Source organism: Myiozetetes cayanensis, unplaced genomic scaffold (assembly GCF_022539395.1).
Source record: "Myiozetetes cayanensis isolate MyiCay16 unplaced genomic scaffold, myiCay2020 scf2-11, whole genome shotgun sequence".
NCBI lineage: Eukaryota > Metazoa > Chordata > Aves > Passeriformes > Tyrannidae > Myiozetetes > Myiozetetes cayanensis.
In genome coordinates this window covers 90291963-90318508 of record NW_026087411.1, presented here as the reverse complement: position 1 = coordinate 90318508, position 26546 = coordinate 90291963, and the positions used below count along the sequence as shown (strand labels likewise).

Here is a 26546-nt window from a genome sequence, read left to right as displayed (position 1 = left end):
CAGAGGACAGTGTGAGAAACGCCTGCGTAAAATACAAGCAGGTGAATGATTTGCTGTGCTTAGTGGCAGAGCTCAAGGAAGAGGTGGAGAGGCTAAAAAGTATTAGGGAGAGTGAAAGGGAAATAGATTGGTGGAGTCATACCCTTTTGACCCCAAATGAAGTCCAGCAGGAGACAGTGAAGTTCTGCCCCTTCTGCCATCAGGCAGTTGGAGCAAATCAAGTGGATGAGGGGGAATGGAAAAAGGTCCCTGATCGAAGAGGTAAAGGAATCCCCTCCTGCCCCCCATCACCTCCCATGGTGCCATAAAGAACAGGTATGAGGCCCTGGACCCAGAGTCAGGCAGAGGGCAGTCAGGAACAGGATCTGTCTGGATGGTCTCCTGGTTGCACCGTGTCTACCAAATGGATTACAACCACAGCTATAAAGAAAAAAAGAAGGGTAATTATAGTAGGCGACTCCCTTATAAGGGGAACTGATGGCCCTATATGCCAACTGGACCCATCCCACAGGGAAGTCTGCTGCCTTCCCGGGGCCTGGGTGAGGGATATTAGTAGGAGACTCCCTGACCTAATCTGGCTCTCTGATTATTATCCACTGCTGGTAGTCCAGGCTGGCAGTGATGACATTAATGAAAGAGGTACCAGGTTACTTAAAAAGGACTTCGAGGCACTGGGTCAATTAGTTAATGGGACAGGAGCACAGGTGGTGTTCGCCTCAGTTCCTGCAGTAGCAGGGATGAATGAGGAGAAGAGTAAGAAAACTCATCTAATCAATAGGTGGCTAAAGGATTGGTGCCACTGGCAGAATTTGGTTTTTTTGACCAAATTCTACGGTATCTAGCCTGCTGGAGTCAGATGAGCTTCATCTATCTAGCGAGGGCAAAAGGACTCTAGGCCATAAATTGTTGGGGCTGATCAGGAGGGCTTTAAACTAGGTTTGAAGGCGGAAGGGGTTGAATCCAGGCTCTCCAGAGATGAGCCCAAAGGTGGAAAGCCAGAGTTGGGAGTGAAATCAGCAGTCCAGCTGAAGTGCATGTACACCCATGCACACAGGATGGGTAACAAATAAGAGGAGCTGCCACGGATGGCTACAAGCTCTTCAGAAGGGACAGGCAAAGTAGGAGGGGTGGAGGGGTGGCTCTGTATGTTAGAGAGTCTCTTGACTCTGTAGAACTTGAAGTCAGTAACAATAAGGTTGAGTGCCTGTGGATCAAAATCAGGGGGAAGGCCAACAAGGCTGACATCCTGGTGGGATTCTATTACAGACCACCCAATCAGGATGATGAGGGTGATGAATTATTCTACAAGCAGCTGGCAGATGTCTCAAAATTGCCAGCCCTTGTTCTTGTGGGTGACTTCAACCTATCTGATATCTGCTGGAAACTCAACACAGCAGAGAAGAGGCAGTCTAGGAGATTCCTAGAGTGTATAGAGGGTAATTTCCTGCTCCAGCTGGTAAATGAACCTACCAGGGGTGGAGTCCTGCTAGACCTGCTGTTCACAGAGAGGGGCTGGTGGGAGATGTGGTGGTCGGAGGCCGTCTGTGGCACAGTGACCATGAAATAATAGAGTTTGCAATACTCAAGGACACAAAGAGGGTCCTCAATAAAACTTCTACCCTGGACTTTTAGAGGGCAGATTTCAGCCTACTCAAAAGACTGGTTCAGAGGGTACCTTGGGAAACAGCCCTTGAAAACAAAGGGGTCCAGGAGGGATGGACATGCTTCAAGAAGGAAATCTTGCATGCACAGGAGCAGGCTGTCCCAGTGTGCTGAAAGGCCAGCCGGCGGGGAAGACAACCGGTCTGGCTGAACAGGGAGATTTTGAAGGAAATAAGGGGAAAAAAGAGAACTTACTGACCATGGAAAAAAGGGCTGGCTACTCATGAAGAGTTTAGGAATATAGTTAGGTCATGTAGAAAGAAAATTAGAGAGACAAAGGCACACTTTGAACTCTGTCTAGCTACTTCTGTTACAGATAACAAGAAGTGTTTCTGCAAAGACATCAATAGCAAAAGGAGCGGAGAGGAAAATCTCCATTCTTTGTTGGACATAGGGGGGAACATAGTCACCAAAGATGAGGAGAAGGATGAGGTACTTAACACCTTCTTTGCCTCAGATTTCAACAGTAAGACAGGTTGTCCTCAGGACAAGCAGCCGCCGGAGTGGTAGACAGAGGCAGGAAGCCAAAAACCTCCCCTGTAATCCAGGAGGAAACAGTTAGTGACCTGCTGAGCCACTTGGATCCTCACAAGTCTACGGGACCAGATGGAATCCATCCTAGGGTGATGAGGGAGCTGTCAGAAGAGCTTGCCAAGCCACTCTCCATCATTTACCAACAGTCCCTGGCTCACTGGGGAGGTCCCAGACGATTGGAAGTTGGCAAATGTCACACTGATCCACAAAAAGGGCTGCAAGGAGGACCTGGGAAACTACAGGCTTGTCAGCCTGACCTCAGTGCATGGCAAGGTTATGGAGCAGATCATCCTGAGTGCAATCACACAGCACCTACAGGATGGACAAGGGATCAGACCCAGCCAGCACAAGTTTAGGAAGGGCAGGTCCTGTCTGACCAAACTGATCTCCTTTTATGATCAGGTGACCTGCCTAGTAGATGAGGGGAAGGCTGTGGGTGTGTCTACATGGACTTTAGCAAAGAGTTTGACACAGCATACTCCTGAAAAAGCTGGCAGCCCATGGCTTGCACAGGGGCACTCTCTGCTGGGTTAGGAACTGGCTGGAGGGCCGGGCCCAGAGAGTGCTGGTGAACGGGGCTGCATCCAGCTGGCAGCCGGTCACCAGTGGTGTCCCCCAGGAATCAGTGCTGGGCCCAGTCCTGTTTAACATCTTTATTGATGATCTGGATGAGGGGATCGAGTGTACCATTAGCAAATCTGCAGATGACACCAAGGTGGGAGGGAGTGTTGATCTGCTGAAAGGCAGGAGGGCTCTGCAGAGGGACCTGGACAAGCTGGAGAGATGGTCTGATTCCAGTGGGATGAGGTTCAACAAGGCCAAGTGCCTTTGGCCACAGCACACCCCTGCAGCCCTACAGGCTGGGCACAGAGTGGCTGAAGAGCAGCCAGGCTGGAAAGGGACCTGGGAGTTTGGATCGACAGGAAGCTGAACATGAGCCAGCAGTGTGCCCAGGTGGCCAAGAAGGCCAATGGCATCCTGGCCAGGATCAGGAACAGTGTGGCCAGCAGGAGCAGGGAAGGGATTCTTCCCCTGTACTCAGCACTGGTGAGGCCACACCTGGAGTGCTGTGTCCAGTTCTGGGCCCCTCAGTTCAGGAAGGATATTGAGGGGCTGGAGCGGGTCCAGAGAAGAGCAACGAGGCTGGTGAAGGGACTCAAGCACAAGTCCTGTGAGGAGAGGCTGAGGGTTTTTTAGCCTTGAGAGGAGAAGGCTCAGGGGAGACCTCATAACTCTCTGCAACTTTCTGAAAGGTGGTTGTAGCCAGGTGGGGGTTGGTCTCTTCTCCCAGGCAACCAGCAGTAGGACAAGAGGGCATGATCTTAAGCTGTGCCAGGGAAAGTTTAGGTTGAATATTAGGAAGACATTTTTTAGAGAGAGAGTAATATTCCAGATATTGGAATGGGCTGCCCAGGGAGGTGGTGGATTCACCGTCCCTGGAGGTTTTTAATATGAGACTGGATGTGGCACTTAGCGCCATGATCTAGTAACCATGGCAGCGCTGGATCAATGGTTGGACTTGATGATCTTGGAGGTCTTTTCCAATCCGGTTGATTCTATGATTCTATGACTGTTTTCCAAGGTCATCAAATTTTTAACAGCATAGCTTATCGAATCCTGTTATCAAAATTTGGTTTTATCATTAAGTGTCAACTAATGTATAAGTCATACAAACATTTGAATCAATATTAGATTGGAATGAAACCAAGGCAGCACAGAATATTCAGTGCTACTAAATAGCCATTAGGAAATTTATGATCTTCTTCAAACACTGCTTACACCTATAGGATTTATAAGTCTTTCTAATGAGAACTAGAAATTCATTTATTATAACCTAAACCAAGCAAATATCTGTATTTCATTTCAGCACCAAAGCTCAGTTAACACTAATTATCACTGCAATGCATTTTTTTGAGCTAGACAAGGATTGCTTACTGGCATATTATAAAAGCTACACACAGAAGTTCCACAGCACATTTTGGATAAGGATGCTACAGCAAATTCCCACTATAATAGGGGGCTCATTTTGCCTATTGTCTTTTTACTAGGATGTTTCTAGGTAAGGGTGGGATTCAGTGAGGTAAAACTGGCCAGTGTATCAGAAGACAAAATGGTGAAAGGTAACATCTTAAATCTACATATGCTGAATCCTATACCTGCGTGGAAAAAAAAACTAAACTACCCAGATGAGCAAAGTGAATGTGGGGTAGTATGTGAACACTGGAATATAAAACTCACACCACTGTGAAGACAAAAGTTGTGCTATACATGGACATCAAATAGAGACAATATGCAGTTTCCCAAAAACAGAAAAGGCAGATGGATTACAGAGGGTAACAAGAAAACGAAGATAGGTGAAGAAGGAACTGGGGTGCAGGAACTAGGAGCTGGGATCCGAAGTTTGCAGTGTCTGCCAAGCTGTAGCAAAGGAAAGCTTTTCAGAAGCATAAGAAGATACCCTCTTAAAACAGATAAAAAGCATACAGGCAGAACAGACTGCTGTGAAACAAGACTCCTCCAAGGTCTGCACGTAACCAATCCCTTTTTCCCTATGATGTTTAATAAAGTTGTATTGTGGTAAAATACTTTATAGTAGTAAGAAAGCAATCTTCCTACCTTGAATGTATTCAGCTGTTGATTAATTGTCTCTGTTTCCATTCCAACAGGACCTTGTGACTCTTCATGTTCTTCGGCTCTCCCAAGCAGACTGGAAAATTCTTTTAGCTTACTGTAAAACTCCTCAACACGGGAAATAGTATCCTCTACTCGATCTTCCCTGGTTTTTGCTCTGTCTAGTAGCTTGTTGCACTGTTTATTTAAAGCTTCCAAGTCTCTCTTTATACCAACAAGATCAGGAGAAGCTTCAGCTTCTGTGGCTAGCATCATTTTACAATTTTTATTAGCATTTTCATTATTCATTATAAGATCCTCCAACTTTTTCAGGAAATATTTTAAGTCCTCTCTCTGTGATTGCAATACCTTGAGATCTCTCCCCACTGGAGCCATGCTATCTAATTCATCATCAAACTCTGCAAACTGAGAGAACATCTCTCGGATGCTGTTTTGGAAATGGCCGATTCCCTGAAGTTTTGTCTCTAAGAATGAGCACCTATCTTCAACCTGCTTGTTCACTGCAGTGTATTCTTGCTCCAAAGATTCAGCTTGGAGCAAAAGATCAGAAACACCTGCTGAATCAGAAGCTTCTACTACCAGGTCTTGGGCAAGCTTTTTTGTTAGATCGACATGAGGCTTTAAAGCCTGCAAGGCTTTCTGCTGGGCCTGCATCATTGTCAGGTGTTTGTTGCTGAATGACTGAGGTCCAAGCGAGTCATGAGCTTCCAGATGCTCTTTGGCACTTTTAAGCTGTTTTTCAGTTTCTCTGGACGATTCCTGAAACTCTTTCAGTCTTTGTGCCATATTTTCCAAGCACTCTCTCTTCTTATGTAACTGTTCTGTAACCACATTCACATTCTGATTCAGCACCTTAGTTTCTTCTTGAACAGCTTCTTTATCTGTTTGACTTGCCCTGAGCAAACTTTCAGCAGAATTATTTAATAGCTCCACCATCCCATGGTGTTTATCCAGGTCCTTCTGCCATGCCCTCACCTGAACAATAGAATTCTCTATTTCAATGGGGTTTATGCCAACTTTTAATTCACACAGGTTGCTTTGGCACGTCTCTATCCATGGTTGCAGATTTTCTACATGCTGCTTGTATTTGAGGGCTTTCTCCAGGCAATCTGTTAACTTATCTTCCCTTTCTTTTACCTGTTTATTCATTTCCTCCCAGTTATTTCTGAGTGCGGCAATTTGGGACTGTAACGCTGCTTTGTCAGCTCCTTGAGTTTTCTGTAAAATACTTTCTCCTTCTGCAACAATTCTTTCATATGAATTAATCTGATCAGACATTGTCTTCTTAAAATCTTTCTGCTCTTCAATTAGTGACTGCAAGACATCAAGTTTGGCTGAAACAGGACGAGCCTGGTTCAGCTCTTCCTTCTTTTTGCCTAGCCAGGTCTCAAAGTCCTTAGACATTTGCTGGAACTGATGAGAAGTGGTGTATGCTGACTGAAGCTGCTGAACATGGTTGTCTACAAAAGAGAAGACATCAGAGAGATTCATTTTGTCAGAACCTGCTAGTATTCAGTGGAAAAACCCCAAACTAATACTGATTCTATTACACATAATCATTAAGGTAAGGAAAGCTGGTCCTTAGTATGTGGTGCTTGACTAGAAGACAACCAAGTCAACAAAGCTTTTTGCAAGGGACAGACTCATGCCTATAATACAGCAGAGCAGTGAAGGCATAAGAACATGAATCAAACAAGGGAAGCTCAGCCAGTCTGTGTCTCCATGAATCCCATTCAGGAAGATTTTGGGGGTAAAAGCCACACCATTGTGTTTTATGGTATTATGAAGTGTAAGCTCATTGAATATTAAGTGGTCTAGCCTAGCAGGCAATATGGCCTGCTCTTACTCATGGCCTGCAGGCAATATGCGTTCTTAGGAAGATTCTTCAAAGTTCCTTGTGACCAGAGGAAATTAAAAAGCTAAAACTGAGGCTGCTAGGGAGAACAAAGTATGATATCGCTTGCAGTGTTATTACTTGCTTAGTTCTATGTTCACACAGTAAGGGAAGGCTGCAGACTACCAGCCCCCTTCTGTCATAGGCAGTTTTATACAATTCCCACTGTGTTTCTCCAAGACATTTTGGCTTATGTCTGCCTCATGAAGTTAGATAGCTCAGTGAATAGCATCCTCTTTTGGTATTCTAATTCAATGAAGATGCACCTGAAGGAACAGATGAGAAAAGCAGCCCTGCTACTGTACTTCAGACTCTCTCCCAAACTTTTCAGTAGAGGTCCCAAGTAATGTTCTTACCTTTTTAAGGTATGGGGACTCTCCTAAATTCTAATGTACAACTTCTTGGGAATGGATTGGATAGAGAACTGGCATCAGGCTCAGTTCACTCAATATGTCTATCACAAAGTCATGTTTAACTTTATATCTTAGTTACTATTTTTCTTTAAGTAAATACTAACCTGATTTTTGCTCAATATCCTTAAATGATTTTAAGATGCCATCTAATTGTCTTGTAAGTTCTGCTTTCAAATACTCTTCCCCAACCAGTGTTGACAGCTCTTCACAAAGAGTTTGGGCAGCATTTATATTCTTCATTTCCTGTTCTATTTCCTCCTTCATTTCTCTAGCAATTTCCAGTTGTTGTTTCACAGCATCAGGTTGTGTACTCACAGCCAGGCTGCTGCTTAGTTTATTATCCAAGGCACTTAGCTTATCAGACAGACTTCTGAGTAGACTTTGATACTCTGTGCTTTTCACAATGGCTTGGTCAATTCGGTCACATCTCTTCCTCAGCTGGCCAGTCAGATTGTCCCATTTCTGTGCCACTGCTGCCAGCTGCTCTTTTACAATTTCATGTGAGGGTGGATGTTCACCAGGTCTCTTCAGAATCCCTTCACCAGCCATAGTTAACTGCTCATATTGTGGCTTTCTGGTGTCAAACTCTTTGAGCAGAATCTAGAAAGAAAGAGAATTTTAAAAAGCATTTCTCTCATAAGAAAAAGAAGAAAAGTGCTTCTGACAAAAATCATGTAGAATTTTTGTAGCTAAGTTCTTTAATTAACCTCTGAGCTTAAAAGCTGGTGAAATAACTACACTTTCTGCACATAAACTCTGTCGTTTCCAAGCATTTACATCAAAGAACCAAAAAAAATGAGGTGAATTTACACGTCATCTAATGGAAATTCAACCAAGAGATACAACTAAATAATGAATTCTGTTAATATCCCACTAATTATGTAACCACACAAATAAAGTAAGTCCTGTTTGGTTTCAAGCAGTGTCTTCTTTCCTAGACAGTTTTGGTATTTGTCTTAAGATAGACATTTAAAGAAGTACATAATACTGCAATGTATTATCATAGCACAAAAAATACTTGGATAATTCACAAAATGACTGAATGTGTACTGTGAGACCTTTAAAGTTTATATCACTGGTTTCTAGTTGGTTTTTTTTTGACAGTAAGTCACAGTGCTTGCAGAAGAAGTGACAAATACAATGCTTTTACTTTATAGAACATTCCAAAACCTTTCTTTTTAAGTCAATTAGGTTGAACTTTTAAGGACTGTTAAGTGATACGTTATAGTTTTATGCCATTGGTCTCGATTTCTGAAGCACTTACAAACCAATATTGAGTCATTTGCACATAATCTTAGAACATAGTTCATGTTTTAAACGCTTCATTTTAATCAATATTGATATTGCAGCTTTAATAAGTTCTTTGCAAAACTTATGTTATTTCACATCAGTTTAGATTAACTGGCAGCAATAGAAATGTTTGAAATTAAAATTTCTACATTCTGCAGCCTCATCTGATTTCACTTCTGTTTCTTTTGTCTGCAGTTTCTGTATTGCTGTCAGTACACTGCTCCACTTTTTCATTATACTTTCTTCTGTCTTTCACACCCTTGGCCTCGTATCTATGCACAGTAATGCATTTCACTTGCCTTTGTATTTTTGTTAGCTACTGGCACAGTCAATTGAATAAAATCTCAAAAAGCTACTTCTAAGCATAGACTGTAATGAAGAATGACCATAAGATGTCAAATTAATAAAATTCAAAGGGATATTTTCATTCCACTCCAGAGAAATCACACTATGGTCAAAACAAAAAAAAATGACAAGAGGATCAGTATCTTCTCAACATTTTTTCCTTCAGCTGTTCTTATCTCTCTTCACTCTTATGATAATTTGTTCTTATAATTATTGTAGTCAACCAAGACTTAAGCTGATAAAAAAATCTAATGGGTCAGACTAAGCACAATCTACTCTAGATGCAAAACAGTACTTTGCTAATAGAAAAAAAGCAGAAGAAACTGAAATCAATAATGTATGTTGGCACTACTCACCTGAACCTGTTGCTTTTGTGTACTCAGCATATTAGGATCAATTGACAGTGGTCCCAGCACACTGACCATCAGCTCTTTCTCTACAAGCCAGTGCTTTAGCTGGGCTTCTGCTGTCTGGAACTGGGTCAGGTAATTTGACGACTCCTCCAGTTTTTGTTGTCTCTCAGATGTAACTTGATTGAGTTCTTTCCATTTGGAATCTAACAATGATAATGTTAACATATTGCATGCATATTCTAGCAGATGGGTTGTCAGACAGCAGACTATATATGAAACATAAAGAGAGCTCTCTCATAAGGCTTCTTGCTGATTAACTCCACATGCCTTATTACAGTGACTTGGCAAATACCTCTTTTAACAGTCAGACCCATATATACACTTGGATGAAGGTCAGACACGTGTAGAATTTTTAGACCAATGAATATACAACATGTAATAAAACTGGACATATTACTAAATGAAATACCCCCAAATTTAGGCTTTGGTCTCTAATGACAATAAAGCCAGAGAGCTGTACTCAGTTATAACTCAGGTGCTTGATTTAGAGAGACAAATCTTCCTACCTATTCAGTAAAAACCCCCCATACTCTTATAAGGGTTAGCAGAAATCCTAATTTAGACTTCAACTCTGAACAGCTCTATGAAAAAGCCTAACTCTTTCAAACATCTGTATCATGAGCCTGTGGAGATTACTGTCTCATTTAGACATCTAATCCAGGTACCTAATGACTAGGCAATGAGAATACTTCTATTCAGCTTCTATACAGCTATTTCAAAAGTACTGTGTGAGCTTAGCCTCACATCTATGCCAACATATGGTCTTTTCCACTTGTGGCAAGTGGCTTCCAGAGGAGTCATTGAGTGTTACAGTCTTGCAACTCTTCCCTTCCCTTCTGTGAAACTGTCAGTGCTTGCTCTCTGTCCCTGATCTTCATCCCTGTTTTTTTCAGTTCCTTTTTGCTGCTTCACAGTCTTTGACCTCTCCTCATTCTGTATTAATTCCCTTTCAACACTACAAAAAATCTCTTGGAGACCTTACCTGATACTTAAACTTTTCAGAGTTTCACTTACAAACAGGACAGACTGGAAAAATCCTCAGCTTCCAAGTTACTGTTGGGGTAGCTACAGAAATGCCTATCACTGTGGAACAAGACTGACCTATATTTAAAATATGGCAAACCTAAAAAGAACCTTTAAAAGCTTACGACAATTATGTACTGCAATATCTCCAAATCTATTGTCCAAACATGGTCATTTCCCTTTTTTTTCTGGCAAAATGTGTAGAATCAGTTTTAGAAAACAGCAAAAGGCTGCCACACCTACCAAATTACAAAATCCACTAGTCCATGGAGAAAAAAAAACACATAGAAGAGCATTACCAACAACTCAAACTGTTCTTTACATGAAATTAGAATCAACTTATCTGTTGTATTATCTAAGAAGAATAAAATATGTATGTTGAGCAGTCAGTCTGGTCAGTCAAGTTTTAATCGCAGATAAAAAATAAAGCCTTTTAAAGCAGGGAGTTGAGCTATAGCCTCTCTCAATCACACTGATACAAATTCAAAGCCTATGGACATCACTGTCATTACTCCAGATCTATACGCCTGTTAAGGGAGTTATTTGCACAGAATTTAAGGGGTAGGAGGGAGCAAGATACTTAAAACACTGGTGATTGGTAATACATTGAAAAATTCATAAAATAACTTCCAAATCACTGAGCTCTGGTACAGCCTTACTGAAGTACCTATTTTATCCAATGTTTGTCTCCACTTAGGTGCCTCGGGAGAGTCAGGGTTCTTCTCCAGCAGTTCTGTTACTTTGTCCTTTAGTTCCTGCACTTTATTAGCACTTTGCTTTAATTCAGTTTCAAAAAGCTGCAAATTTAAGTGATAAAATAAATAAATAAGAGACTAAAAAAGAATGGTAAAGTTTGAAGTTCTTAATATTGAGATGCCAAGCATGAAGATAAACAATAAATGTCTAGCACTTATATACTACTTTTCTGCTATGAATCTCAAAACACTTTATAATGGTATATGTTGCTGGTCACATCTTTTTGGAAGAGAAAACCTGAAAGATTTAAACTACATTAATAATTATTGCTTAATTCGAACAAGTGACAGAACTAGAATTCAGATAAATAGGTCCCATCATACTCACACATACTTGGCATCTGCTAGCATACAGAAGACAAACTGTCTACTGCAAAGCACATTTCACAACAGAAATAACCCAGATAGCACCAACAGAGAGGAGTGTGGTGTGGCCTCATTACCTCAGAAGGAGTCCTGCTATCACAGACAGACTGTTTATTGTATATCTCCTAAAACCATACCATAGTTTAAAGAGAACCATAGCTTAAAGTAAGGCCTAACAGGAGACTGAGATGCCCCAGCAAATCCTAATTCATGATGTTCTTGCAGACAGAAATGAACAGTTCTTATATGACTAGCAAAGGACTCTTATACAAATGTTCTTAAGTAACAAAGCTTGCCCTAGAGAGCTGCTTTTTAATTATCCAAAACCCACTAAAATAACCACTGAACAAACTGTACTTCATTTTGAACTTCTAGTAAAAGGTCCAAGTGGATCAGGTGACTGTTGCCTAACTCAGTTTTCCAACTCCTTGTGAGTATTCTTCCATTACTACACCAGGGGTAAGATGCTCATATTAGCTTTGCATATTGTCTGTTAAAAAATAAAGAGCTAGTTTTATTCCACACTTAGTCTGAATTTTAGGATTGAATGTTATCCAGCTCTGAGGAAAGTTGGTAGCTGTTCAGGTTAATTTTAAAGGATGATCTGCCAAATATAAAAGAAACTCAGTTAAATCAAATTCTGTTCCTTGTTTAAACACAGTCACAAGCAAGGAAAGAATTTCCCCTATGCATTACATTTCCCTTTATAGATGAACCTTTACATGTGTAAACATTGTCCCTCAATGCTAGGGAAGCATATGTCTCCAATGCTGAAACAGGACAGAAGCCTACTGCTGATTCAGTGGTTTTCTCGCATCAGTTAAAAAGTGGGGAGGAGACTGTTTTGCAGCTTTATAACTTAACAAGCATGACAAGGCTGCTGAAGAGAAACACTGCCTTGGAAGAGACATAAGCCGCTGCAGCTGCAGAGACCAGGAGGTCTGTGGAGTGTCAGTGAACCAGCAGCTGCAGAAACAGCTTTTGGACAGATACAACCCTTCAGATATTACAAGTAATCTAGTATATACCTTTAAACCTCTAATGAGATAAAAAAATTTAATTGCATAATCCATAGAGCCTCACCCACTTTAACCATACACCAAAATTGCTATTTTCTGACCTGCAAAACTGGTTCTCTCCGACACAGTGCTCCTTTACTCCACTGACACAGTCTGCCAGATTTGCTCTAAGCCTGACTGACATGGTTACTAGGATCATCTAAATACTCTCAGCAACATTAAGCTGGGCTGAGATATCAGTTATGTCATAGCATCTGCCCAATAACCAATAAAAAAGAGTATATTTTTGAAGGCACAAAATACCTTATGTTGCTCAACTTGGGCTTTAACTGCTTCACTATCAGTTGGGGTAGCTTCCCAATTTGACGCAGTTTTGTCCATTTTTTGCAACCAATGCATCATTGAGGTTGATTCTTCCTGAATATTTTGCATTTTTGAAAGCATACTTTCTAGTTCTGAAATCTTTTCATTCAATAAAACTCCCAAATCTTCATAACTGTGGTTTACATCAGACATAGCTTGTTGAACAGTTGTCAGTTCTGTAAAAGGAAAGGTGCACAAAAACAACATTAGAGGTTACAAGCCCTTCAAACAATATTACCTGGACTTGTAAACAGTAATCTGAGTTACAATAGCTAACAGTCCCCCAAATAAGAAGTCCCTGAACATGTTAGAGTTATTTCCAATTCACTCTAAATGTAGCAACACTACATCTGAATGAGCTAATGTAAGTTCCTATTTGCAAGAACTTATTTCACAGAAATCAGTTTTTCAATACATACAGTTACACAAACACCTCTCAGTATTTCTACCCATTGTTTCTTTAGCATTTTAAGCAACAATTCCATGACAGAGAGTTGAACGTACTGGGCTGCAGTTCAGGTATATAAAGGTCTTATGTAAGTTCCTTTGTCACAGTGATATAAATGTATATAAAATTGGTGTCTTTGTATACATATACCTGTTTATATGTTTGTTTTGAGTGCTAGTGGGTGTTAAAATTTCAAACCCCATAGACACATATTAGGATTTTCTCAAAAGCCATGTGTTATATCAAAATAGTTATCCAGGTATACATTTATAAAAGTATATACTGAGTCAAAAAACACAGCCAGATTTAGTCTGTCTTCAAAGAAAATAATGAGACAGGTATTGTTATAATTAATTTTAGTATCATGCCCTAGTCAATATAATTTTCTTATGTGATGGTGATGTGAACAAGCAGATTTATGTACAACATTAAAAAATACTTCCATATTTATCAGCAATTAGCAAGTACGTTTCTTTATTGCATGCTGAAATTTTTACTGACCTTTATTTTTCATGAAATCCTGAGTTCCTGGAGCTCCTCCTTCACCATTTAATATTGTGCCACCTGTGGATCAAGAGAGATGAAGTCTCATGCTTATTCCCACCCAGGAAGACCAACCCCTAGCACAGCATTTCCTCTTCAAAACAGCAAGATACATAGCTATTATTACAACATTAAGAATAAAGAATAAAGCTCCAGCCAGCTAGTACCATAAGTGGTACCACATATGTACAGCATATGCATAGCGCGTGTGTATGTACATATGTACTTAGGGCACCTTTACCCCCAGGGAAGTGGTTGAGACACAATCCCTGGAGGTATTTAAAAGACATGTAGACATGGCACTAGGGGACACGGTTTAGTGCTGGAATTGGTAGTGCTGGGTTAATGGTTGGACTTGATGATTTTAAGGGTCTTTTCCAACCTAAATGGCTCTATGGTTTACCACCATACCTCTGCACAAAAAGCTCTTGATACCAATTGGATTAATCCCTCCCTATATTGTCAAAAGCAAGACTTGAGCACGTGTTCCATGACAGGGATTGCAATATGGAGACCTTACTGTTAAGACCTGAAGTTCTTACTGCCACTTGGAGGCAGCCACTCATCCAAGCACTCCTACTAATTAAACATCATTTCAGAGCCTCTGGAACCAGAGCTACATGAGCTTTCTAAAACACTGTCAGACCACAGAGCTGAGGCACGTGATCAGGCCACAGAGAACTGCAAGGAGAATCACTTCCCGGTCTCCTGCACATATATATTCCCAGCTGAGCAATTAACAGAGAAAGATTAATGGTTTCCTTGGAAAAGGCTATGTATCCACCCTGCAGTACCAGCTGGACAGTGAGGACCACATTAGTGGCAGCTGGAGGATGGCAAGAGAAAACAAATCAGATAAGAGAAGTCACAGGCCCCTGACAGAGTCTTGTAAATCTTCATGCTCTATTAGCTCAACTTCAGTATTTTTAACTGTGCTAAAGTGAAACACAGTAAAGCTCTTGTCTAGGAGGGCAAATGCTCTAGCCTGGAGGATTATAGCTGCTCTTACATGATAGTCATGTAACTGTTTTTCTATCTGGATGCATAGAAGCAGAGAAAGAGGCAGAGGAAGGAACCCAAATAAGGTTCTGAAATGTTCCTTGAAAGATTATTATTAAAAGTTCAAACAAAAATGAAACCACAGGCAGCTGCTACAAAGGAATGTGAGAAAGGAAGCGTTCTACTTTTTCCACTAGTTATCCTCTGGCAGTCCCCATCCCCCCAATGCTTTGCAGATGACCAATGAAGGTCAATACACTTCAATTTATTTCCAGACCTAGTCACTTCAAGAATTGACTGAAAATGTGATTATGGTCATTAAAACACCCAAGGTACCACATACTTGAACTGTGGCTGGAATGATACTTAGCAGAATAGCTTGTTTCTGTAAAACAAATAAAATTTAACACTGGAGTACAGAAGATCGTGGAAATAGATTTGCTGTCTTTAAATTCTGATTACCAGTTAAAAATAATTTCAGCCAGACTCAAAACACATTTTGGCCTGGGAAATCATGATGGGATATGAAGTTGATACCCTTCCATGCTGTTGTTTCAACTAAAACACTGACTAGCATTAATATACTATTATATTGGGAAGAGTAGGTATACCTAGGCTCACTTTTTAGGTAAACCATGTCCTCATTACTCTTCTAACAAAAACTCCATGACTCTGCAAACTTTTCTGTGTTTGCCTGGTATCACAGAATAGCTTTCTGGACATTAAAGAGGTATCTCTGTGCAGGTACATCAGTGTTTGCAAAAGCAAGGTTTGTATTTCTCCTGCTTGCAGACTTGATGGATATGGGAATCACTGAACTTATCAGAATAAACAATAAACTTCAGAATAAGTCAACTTCTCAGTGCCAGAAGCTTTCTGGGGTGAGGTGAAGGCAACTGTGATGCTGTCATTTTGTTCACTATCTGAGAATTACATACCAAGTAAAGCTTTAGGATCTGTTCATCATTAACATCAGAGCACTTTTACACAATTTTGGCAGAGTAAAACAGTTAGAATGTGTGTTGAATTACTACAGCAATTAGACAGTTTGAATGAGAATCACAGCAAACAATGGTCAGAAGAGACATAGCTAAATAATTTCTCACAAGCCATAATATTCAGAATGCTAATCCAAAGGTGAAATAATTTTTGTCTTAAAGGTTTTAAAAATTCCTGAAATATAAGGCTTACCTGATTATACAAATGCACACCTGACTTACCTGATTTGGCAACTGCTCTCAGTTTTGCAGGAGAAGTCACAGCAGTAATTAGGTTACATAGCAAAGTTCCTCTGCTATTCATTTTCTGCAGTTCAGGAGCTTTCAATGTCCATTCATCTTTTAAATTCTGGTTAAGATAGTAATTTGATCATTACAAAACTGTTTTCAGACTTAAAGGATTTAGTGCAAAGAAAGGAACAACTTTGCTACTTGGGAACCCCCTGCAAACATGCAAAGGAAATGTGAATGTAAATGCAGACTTCAAGTTCCCTAATCCCAATTATTATGACTGCTTACACCTTAAATCTGTACTTTAATGTTTGTAACCGATGCTTTCATTTTTTCAGCCATATTTCACTATTCCTCTACAATACCTTACCAGTGTATCTTCCAAAGGTTTCTTTAACTCCTCTGTATTCAGGGAGGGTTGCGCTGCTGGAATTCGTTCTGTGGTCTCTTTTATCCATTTCTTTAATGATTCTACAAGGAGCTCAAAAGTATCCATTTGTTTCTGACAAGATGATACATCCTCTTCTCTAGACAATTAAAAACAATTAAAGGTATGACAGTATTCCTTCTGATAATTAAACCAACAGATATTATCAATCTGATACTACTATTCCTAAATGCAAAGTGTCACAAAAGCTAATTTTAGGGATATAAGTAGAATGTACAAAATCTAGTCTTGCTGTAAAGGTAACTTATATGGAATCTTCTATAATTTCTCTAGTTTTCCTTTGCAGCTTGATGCCAAATGATACTCTAAAGCAATATGCTTTATAAGTAGCAATTTCTGTTCTATCAGAGGAGAAGGGTTTTATTAAAACTGCCAGGATCCCTGTGAATGTCACAACATTTGAAAAGTTACTTGTCTTTACCATCCATATTAGTGCTCTTGAGCCAGACAGACTAACTACAGAGGCATTTTCAAATAGAATCTCTTCAAATAAAACCCTCTCACTTACTTTGGTTAACTGCAGTCTCTTGAGATTGCACACAAAAGGATAGCAGTCATCACAACATTCACACTGTGTTATTAGCCAAAACGGAAACACTTTGATTATTCCACTTACTTTTCCTTTATAGTCTCCTCTACCTCTTTGAATTTCTTAGATAAAGCATTTACTTTTTCTGATACCAATGCTTTATCTCCAGGAAGAGCATGAAATGAAAGTTCTTCAACAAGCTGCTTCAAAACTTCCAGATCCTTCTTGTGTTGTGCCAATTCTACACTAGCTTCCTGCAAAATAGGATTACATTCTTCATTCTAGACTTAACAATCACTTGTTGAAAATTCAACTCTTGATTTTAGCTAACCAACCAAAGCTGGGAAAAAAGCATGCCTTATTTATGGTTCAATCACTTAGAGGAGTTAGAATAAAAATGCACAGTATATACAAATTGAATGCTGCAGTACCTGCATGTATTGAGACACTTCACTAACATCCTTTCTTGGTGCCTCTGTCTCACTGAGGGCTTGGTTCTTCTCATCTAGAAATGACTGAAGTTTTTGTGACAGACCTTCAAATAACTCCACTTTAGTCTTCAACTCCTCCATTTTCAGAAGCTTCTCTCTGTGCTTGTTACTTGCTTCAGAAAACCGTCCTGCAAGTTCACTCATTTTAGCTTGCAGCGTGGATGCAGTGGATGGATCTGCTGTTTCCATGAACTTCTTCACTTTTTCATTCATAGTGTTTATACTGCTTTGGCGACCCGCAATGTCTTGTTCCAGCATCTGAAACAAACAAGAACTGCTTTGCACTCCTTTTAACTAAACTTTAAGAACTGAAGCTGGTCCACCACATAAAGCAAGAAATCAGTACAGCTAGACCATCAGTGTAGATCTATTTCAGCTACAAAAATTCTTATGTGCAGTTTTACTTCACACAACAGTCCTCTTTTGTAAGTGTTTTGATTCCATTAAAGGTGCCAAAGTAAGATTTTAATTCTTTCTTGAAATTTGCATTATCAAACATATGTTTCTTCTTTCAAAGAATGCTACTTACAATGCTTTTACTAATAATATCCTGAATAGCAGCAGAATTCAAAGGCACTTGTTCTTGTTCCTTAAGGCTCTTTTCAACACTTTCCATCCAATCCATCATTTCATCCAAACCATCTTGCACACTCAGGGATCGTGTCAGAGTTACTTGAAGTTTCTCATTCCTTTCATTCACAGATTTGGATAAATTGTCATACCGCTCCACAATATCATCTGATAAAGAGAAAATAATTTCAATATTTTCCTCTAGCCAAATTAAGCTTTTAACTCATTTTACCAGATCTTACCATTTAAGTGAGTCAAAAATGGCTACATCAGAATGAAGAAAAAAATACCAGCTTCAGTCACTAATAACACAGAATCAAAGATCAAAATCTTCAAACAGAGCCAAGAAACACACAGGACGAGGCAAATCAGGGAGCAGCTTACAGCTGTAGTGCCCAGCTTTAGAAACTGGTTCCAATGCAGCTCTAGCTTAAGACAGCTGTAGACTGTTACCAAGAAATAAAATAGCAGATTATTAAGACAGCTCTTCTACAATTATGTCTCATCTTATTGTGAGAGCTAAGAAGTTCTTCCAGATGATTCCTCATCAGACATTCAACATTTTCGAGATAACTCTCTGAAAGCTACAAGCTTCATGTACCTCCTATGGAGTTTCATCACCAGCTCCAAAGAGGCAAGCCCCCAGTTGTTTTATTTTGTTGTTCTCCAAGTTACTTTTGGGATTCCAATAAGACATAGTTGTGTGATACACAGAGAGACTCTTCAAATTTAGACAGTGGTGAATGTCATGCTGTGCTACTTCTCACAACTGACAGGGAAAGAGTATTGAGTGTAGGTGGTAATGTTTTGGTGGTGGTAAGGTTTGGTTAGTCACAGGTTTTTTAGCCTGTATGAGAAGAGGCCAAGGGCTGCCCCATGAAAGACACAGATGCTTTCAGTCAACTACAGCTGACCACCACAGGGCACAGCTGATCTCTTCAGCCAAGCTGGTGGTGCCTCTAGAAAAAGTATTTAAGGAAGAGGGAAACACTACATGGGACTGAGAAATGAGGGAAAAGAAAGTGTGAAAACCAGCTCTGCAGACAACAAGGTCAGAAAAGAAAGAGGTGTTCCAGCTGCTGGAGCAGAGATTCCCCTGAAAATTGTGGAGTAGATAACCACAGTGCAGCATGCAAACGACCCCATGCTAGAGGAGGTGGTTATTTCCTGAAGAAACTGCAGCCTATTATCCCAAAAGATTTCAGCCTGTGGAGAGGTCCCACACTGGAGAAGGGGAAACACATGAGGAGGAAGCAGCAGCATAGAGTAGCTGCTGTGGACTGACCACAATCACCCATTCCCATTCACACTGCACTGTTTGGCAGGAAGGATATGAGTAGTTGGGAAGGAAGGAGTGACAATGAGCCTGGAAAATTGAGCAGGGTGAAGGATAGCATTGCTGTAGTTTGTCTTTGTTTCTCATTTTCGAAACCTGCTTTATTTGGCAATAAATGAAAGTTAATTTTTACCAGGTCAAATCAAGTCTGTTTTGCCCACGACAGTAACTGCTAAGTGTCTTTATCTCAACTCATGGGCTTTTCCAACCTATTTTCTACCCCCATCCGCTTGGGCAAGGGAAGTGAAAGACCAGCCAGGCAAGGTCAACCTCATCACAGTCAGTTTCTTAAAGTCAGAAGGAAATAATTCCTCAGATGAGCAAACTTCAAATAACTGCCTGGAAAGAGGCAGTTAAAGTAATGTTTCTTGAACCTGAACATGCTCCTTCCCACTGAAAAATTTATGATTCTCAGCAAATCACTACCTCTGCTTGGCAATCCCTATTTCTGAAAAAAAAAAAAAAAAAGTAAAATGAAATTACAGCTTTTAAGTGAAAAGCATATGAATCAATGTAGAAGAGAGACCAACAATGAAGTTACTGTGTTGTAATGGCTTATGACTCAACAAAACATGGACTTGAACTGCGACACAAGAATGTGGAAACTCTGTATTTTGTCTCTTCCACAACCTGCATGCAGACACAAGTGATAAAAAGAGGTATTAAGAAAAGCAAATATTTTACCCAGCGTCTTCTGAATCTCATCCTTGTCTGGTGTCAACTCTCCCCTTGTATCCAATAACACTTCAGCAGCTTTTTTCAGTTTTTCTACAGCAATTTGGTGGTTAGACACTTGTCCCTGAAGAACCTGTAAAATTACACTATTATCAGTTATGCTTTTCAGTACAGTTGATAGTTACATATGCAAGGTATGATACATCATACAACCTAAACTTAGTGCTGGGAATAAACTAATATAATTTCACACCTCTCCCTAAGAAAAATCCTGATGGGTGGCTATGACTTCTGGCCCTTGTTTAGTTCATTCACCATCTTTTTTGTCTTCTGTTTTAGAATGCTTATCTGACTCAACTGATTTCTTGCAAGTAATTTCAAAATGTATCTTTTGATTGTTTCTGAAGACCACTTGTACAGACTCTATATAATAAACATTTTCAACTCAGCATCCGACAACAATTCAGGGGAAAACCATACAGTCAGCAGCAGCAGCTACACATTCACCACCAGTAGTACTGACAAAGGATCAGGCTGACATCATAGTGTAAACAGGAACAGCTTGAAACAAGATGATTGCCTTCACAGAGAGGAACCTCCTGGAGCCAGTGTCACTGAATTTTTCCTGGGTTTGTCCATCTAACCAAGGAATACATGTTTAGATACTAGTACAGACATGATTCACTCCAGAGTCAAAGGCAGTAAGGATGAATCAACTTCTAAAAGTAGATTAAAGTACTTTAGTGTAAATAATCTTTAAATTATTTCAGGCCCCTCTGCTAGGTGCATCTTTGTACAATGTGCCTTTGTTTTTATTCACTTGCACGAAATACAAGTCCAAAATGAAGGTACTTCTCATTTATTTTCTGATACACACTAACTCAGTGAATATACAAAGCAAAAGATAAATGCTATGTGCCCTGCCAGGGCAAAGAAGACATGTCAGTGCATTCAACAATGGCCTCAAGAGCACAACCAGAACACAGTACATCTTGCTGACCAAACTGACACAATGAATCTCAGAGAGACCTGAAGAGGATCTTCCCTTACACTAGTACTTGTGTGGAAAAAAATATAAAAGAAAACAAAAGAAAGAAAAAAAAAATGTACCAGAAAACTTTGTATGCTGGCAGAAGGCAAGCAAGCTGATGCCAGAGGCACTGAAGAATATTCTGAAGAACAGTTAATCCCCATAAAAAGATTAGACCTCATCATGCTGCCAAGGTCTGTGTCTAGCTGGATTATCAGCTGCATGTGCTGGCTATAAGGGACAGCTTTAACTTGCAACACCTGACTTCTTCAAAATACTCTTTGTTTCGCTTTCATTAATTGGCTTTCTTTCTTCGACCTCCTGTTTTTTCTCCTTCTTTGAATCTTTTGACAAGTTGTACCCTCTCCCTCCTTCCCAGCTTATGTTCATTGAGTGCTCTTTTGTGTGGAAACTAATCCATTTAGACATCTCATAAAAAGAACCCCAGCCCTCACTCCTTTTGTATTACTTCCATGAAAATTTGCATTATAGAGGATAGAATTTGCTTTGGCATAAGGAACAAAAAGTTTAAATGAAGCTTCAAATTGTGATTGGTGTTATTCTTCTCTTATAGCACTTAGAAGCACAAATGTACCTAAATTGTTCCATTGTTAGGAGTCCAAAACTTACACTTTTAATTTTGTTGTCTTAAACACGGCTGTGATTTGTCTCCTTTTGACGTCATGCACCCAAGTGTTGGGCAATTGCAAAGGTGAATTTGAAAAATATCATAGGTAAAAGTAACTACTGCTCAGGCTGATGGAAGGGAAATGATTATGATTTGTCCATAGTAAACATATCCAGCCTGCACTGATACTCCACAGACCACAGACAAAACAGTGAGGAAATGCCAGACCAATAGCCTTGCTCACTGAAAAACAAAGAATCTTCAGTTTATTTGTATTATAGGTGATGGGATGTGTTTATGAAAATATAAGTGTCCATTCAAAGATGCCAGAGTGTATGAAACTTCATATAAATGACCTTATACTTGGGTTCCTAAAGCTTTCTCTAAACCTACATTTCATGCAGCTAACTGCAGTTTTACCTTCACAAGCTCTATCACTTTTTTTTGCCTCTACTGGGATTTACATAAAGTCATGAGCTACACGCTCAGTTGGGAAAAATAAAAAATACTGGTTTTCTGTGCAGCACAAATTATGTCATATTCACTCTCTGCAGGGAATATAACACTGAATGCAACTGAAGTAGGCAAACAGACTACTCACAGCACACTGCTTATCTGGTATAGTCCCTTTCATAATGAAGTACTACACAGACGTGAACAGAGAAAATCAGATGGACTTTTCTATAAGGAACTCTATCCCAAATCCTACTCTGATAGGCAACTGTAATCACTAAATCCTATCTTAGTTCAAAAACTTTTCAGATTTCATCCTATCATTTGTTAAGTAATATAAAACATATCTTGCTTTCACCACTGCTAATAGCATCTTGATATCCCTTTTTCTTTTCAGTGCTTCTCAGGTATCACTCTGGACTGCCAAATTTCAGAACCAGAAAAGTTGCATGCCCACATGCAGGGCAAGAATTTGGCCTGCATCCACTTGGATTATATTAGATCATCCTGTTTTTCAGATTAAAAGCAGTTTCTTTTAGGACAAAAGCACTTTTGCTTTTTAAAGTTTTTCACCTTGGTTTCTTCAAGTTGTCTTTGGAGATTTTTGGGATCCACTGCAATTGGCTCTGATAGTTGCTTGTTCACAGCTATTTCAGAGGCCTGGAGACCTGACAAAAGTCCAGATGAGGCATCTTCATAATGCTGGTATTTATCCACCAGATCTTTGAGGTTATTTCCAAGGATGCTACACTAAAAGAGTAGAAAACAAACAAGCAAATACCCAGGCATTAAAGTGTGTGCTGCATTTCATACCACTCTCAAAGTCATACACTCCTTCCTTCCTGAAATACTGCATGATTTTTTCCTGCCATCATCCCACTGTCCACCTGATCTCCGAACTAAGACATGACAGCTGGACAGGCTATGCATGTCTTCCCAGTTTGTACTCATGAAAGGTGATTTAGGATCAATTTACCGATGCAGGTGGGAAACTGGAATCTAAACCATAGCACTAGAATAAGAAAAGCTTTAGGAATACTTTAGGATTCACCAGTGTGAAGATTCTTTATCAGCACTCTGACATCAATAATGCAGCCAGTGGAAACCACAAATTAAAAAAAAAAAAAAATCAGGAGAGATATGTAGGGTCATTAAAATACAGACAGTGGAGTATAGCCTTCATAAATACTTTACTTGCATAGTGAATCCAAAGTGATATGGCTCGGTATTGTACATACGCTTTGTTTTGGTCACTTAATGTCATCTGAACAAGATCTTATTAGTCCTATACATCAGCATGCCCCAAAATGTCTAGAGTGAATTATCATGTAAAAACGTCAGTGGAACTCTTTCAGACTTTCTGGAGATGGTTTCACAAGCAAAACATGATTGTGTCAAGTCATAATATTTATAAACTGTTATATTAAATATTTATACTCTGAACCTTCCAGGCACTGAACTTTACTGTTTACATATGGTACTTGGTCTCCATCTGGTGGGCAGACACAGAACACACTCATTTACATAACCAGTTAACCAAGAACTGACTTTGAGATTCCTTCAACACATATGCCTACAAAACCAAGTCTCACATATGTACGAATGCATATATATAAAAGGAAAAGCAATATAAGTATTTATTAAAAGCAAGAAGCTTTTACAAAAGGCAAAAAGGTTACTATAAACTCATTTACCACTTGGAAGAACTCACTTTTAGAATTCTGTCCTTCAAGACTTGAAAAGTCTACTTTGCTCTGGATAATTATTGTCAAATACTTAAAGTATGTCTACTATAACTCTGCTAAATGTATATATGGAAAGGACAGAATTTGGCAAATTGACAAATCTGAGACCACAAATCAAGCTGGTGGTGTAGTATTTTTATGTGCATAAAAATAAGCTCTCTGAAAACTTTTCAATGAAATCTTTATATTCATACTCAAGACTAATCCAATAAATCAACTGGAGGAAAACTAATGTGTCAATACAAGCTTTAGCTTCCCTGTTCATACAAGTTAAGTGGGAAAATAAAAACAAGCTTTTGTAAATGAACAGCTACCTTCACATACTGAGAGAACAAGTTTTACCCTGTTTTTGTAATCAAGCAATCAAATGAATGTCTTTACAGAATTTATACTTCTGACCAAAAAGCCTTAAAGAGATAAAAATTTCCAGACAAAGATGGTCACTGTTGCAGACCAACACAATACCAGTGGACACTGAAGGAATTTGAACCTCATGATCTTAGAAAATTATTGAAATGGCATGGTCAAAGGATACTGACAGTAACTCTGTCTTAAGTGGTTCAATTAATAATTATCTCAAAAGTTCAAAATTCTGGAATATTTTCAATATTGATCAACAATGTGTTGGTTTTTTGAAAACAGCTGGAAATTTGGCATGTGAGACCAGCTGGTGATGTTTGTCTAATTCTACCGGACAGATTCCATAGAGGAACCTGGCACAGAGAGACAGATTATCTTCTCTCTTTAAGGTACATGGAGGATTTTGCATTACTAATTACTCATTAGTTAGAGACTAATCTCAGATTGTTAAGGATAAAATGCTTACTTGGCAGAGCTGCAGAAAAGAATTTATATCTTCAAATGACTATGTTCCTAGTGCATGCCTAGTGCAGACAACAAAGCTCACACTGGGACAAACTATTTCAGAATACAAACCAATTTGAAATTTTGCATGTTAACCTTGGAATAGTTCCTCTCTTTCTGCATTCATTTTATTAGTAGGAAGCCAAGTAAATAAGCAGTTGTGGCAAATATTGCAAGTAACATAAAGAAATGTTATCCATCTAAAAGTATTACAATTTCTTACACCCCAAAATGTTATTCAGCCATCCCGTACTGCCACAAATGCAGAGTTTGTTTAAGGCTGGAAAGCACAATGAAGATATCTGGTCTCCTTTGCCCCTTATAACATGTAGTAGAAAATTTAATCCATTCAGACATTAAATAGTCCAGCACCTGACTAAAGCAGATCTTCTAGAAAAGCATCTTGTTCTGTTATCTAACTTTGAGAAAAAAAGAATTTACAACTTCCCACAGTGTTTGTTTCATCAGCTAACTCCTTTCTATACAAATTGCTAAATCAATTACAGTAGTCTTTCTTATTCAGTATAAATAAAACTTACTTTAGTATAGAGGGATTTGAAGCGATCTGAAGCACTGTCCAGTTTATTTTGCACTTCAGTGTATGTTGCTGAAGTATCGATACCATCTTTGTCAACCTTCACACCATCTCTTTTGCTACATGACCTTGCAGCATCTAAAACTCTTTGTCCAGAAATCGTAATATACCGTAAATCACCTTTGTGAGATATAACATCTTCCGAAAAACTCTTCTGCCTTTTCAGTTTGATCATAATACCACTGAAGTCAGAAGCCCCTGCCTCCAAATTGTCAAGTTCTTGTTCTGCCTGCTGCAGCCAGGTTTCAAATTCACTATAGTCTGCATCAAATTTCTCCAGTTCTTCCCTTAGAGAATGAGTCAGTTTCATTTTCCGTTCTGATTCGGCTAAAGCAGTCTCATACTGAGCCTTCAGCTCTTTCATGTTCCTTTGCATCTTGTCTTTTTCTTCAGGGGAAAGGTAGTGCCCTTGTTTCTCTAGCAGTGCCTGAGCAGACTGAGTTGCTACTATGATAGCTTGCTGCTGTGAAATAATTTTCTCATGTTGAGCCTACAAGAAAAAGAAGAATAAACTATGACCAGCACCTTCTCAGATGGTTCCCTAGAAAAGGATATGCAAAACAAAGTCCATCAAAATGATAAAAGGCTTTTCTACTTTTCATATTATTTATTAAAAGCACACGTTTTTTCAGTAATTTTAGTGACTCCTGGTCATCCTATTTCCATGCAGTTTCAAAATTTTACAGAACATTCAATGGTAATTTTTTCCAGATACACAAGCCATGGCTAAATGGATGGCTTCAAATAATTACTGCAACTCAGCAATACCTGGATGTATATATAACACAAACATCTTCCCCTATACTTCTAAAAGACAGCACTGCAGAGCAAAACTAGACATTATCAATCTTTTTAACTTGTTTCCCTAATATAAATTATTTGCTTATTGCTTAGCATTTATGGTAGTGTGCTTAGTGTAATATAAATTTTCCTATTTCCCTGTCTCAAAATGGGATTTAACAAATAAAGCATTCAAAGGTAGGCAATTTTCCAAATAAAAACAGTCTATTTCCTGATTTTCAAAATCAAGACCAGTGATTCTTATCAATATAGTTAGTCATAAAGCAGGTCCTTTTGACACAATCTATGCATGTAAATTTTTCAACCCCATAAAAATAGCTAAACCACAGGAACTGGAACTTTATGTCAAATAAAAACCATGTTTCAAATATATTTTAAAACGTTCTTTATTCTTGAAGGTCTTCCACTCTCATGTAAAATAAACTGGTAGGGTTTTTTCCACGAGTACAGTGGG

The 26546-nt window shown here is 39.3% G+C and overlaps 1 protein-coding gene across 17 annotated transcripts in view; it reads right to left on the bottom strand.

Moving 5' to 3' along the window:
- Positions 1–26546, bottom strand: part of DST (dystonin) — a 301419-nt gene that overhangs the window by 73633 nt on the left and 201240 nt on the right. For all 17 annotated transcript variants that reach the window (XM_050316395.1, XM_050316379.1, XM_050316384.1 and 14 more), the window contains 14 exons: positions 25236–25781; positions 22661–22837; positions 19986–20109; positions 17925–18133; positions 17336–17653; positions 16992–17158; positions 16298–16454; positions 15919–16045; positions 13658–13720; positions 12649–12884; positions 10873–11002; positions 9126–9325; positions 7239–7734; positions 4813–6287 (listed from right to left, as the gene is read on the bottom strand). In XM_050316395.1, the coding sequence (XP_050172352.1) occupies positions 4813–6287; positions 7239–7734; positions 9126–9325; positions 10873–11002; positions 12649–12884; positions 13658–13720; positions 15919–16045; positions 16298–16454; positions 16992–17158; positions 17336–17653; positions 17925–18133; positions 19986–20109; positions 22661–22837; positions 25236–25781 (4425 nt within the window). The remainder of the gene's footprint in view (positions 1–4812; positions 6288–7238; positions 7735–9125; positions 9326–10872; positions 11003–12648; positions 12885–13657; positions 13721–15918; positions 16046–16297; positions 16455–16991; positions 17159–17335; positions 17654–17924; positions 18134–19985; positions 20110–22660; positions 22838–25235; positions 25782–26546) is intronic.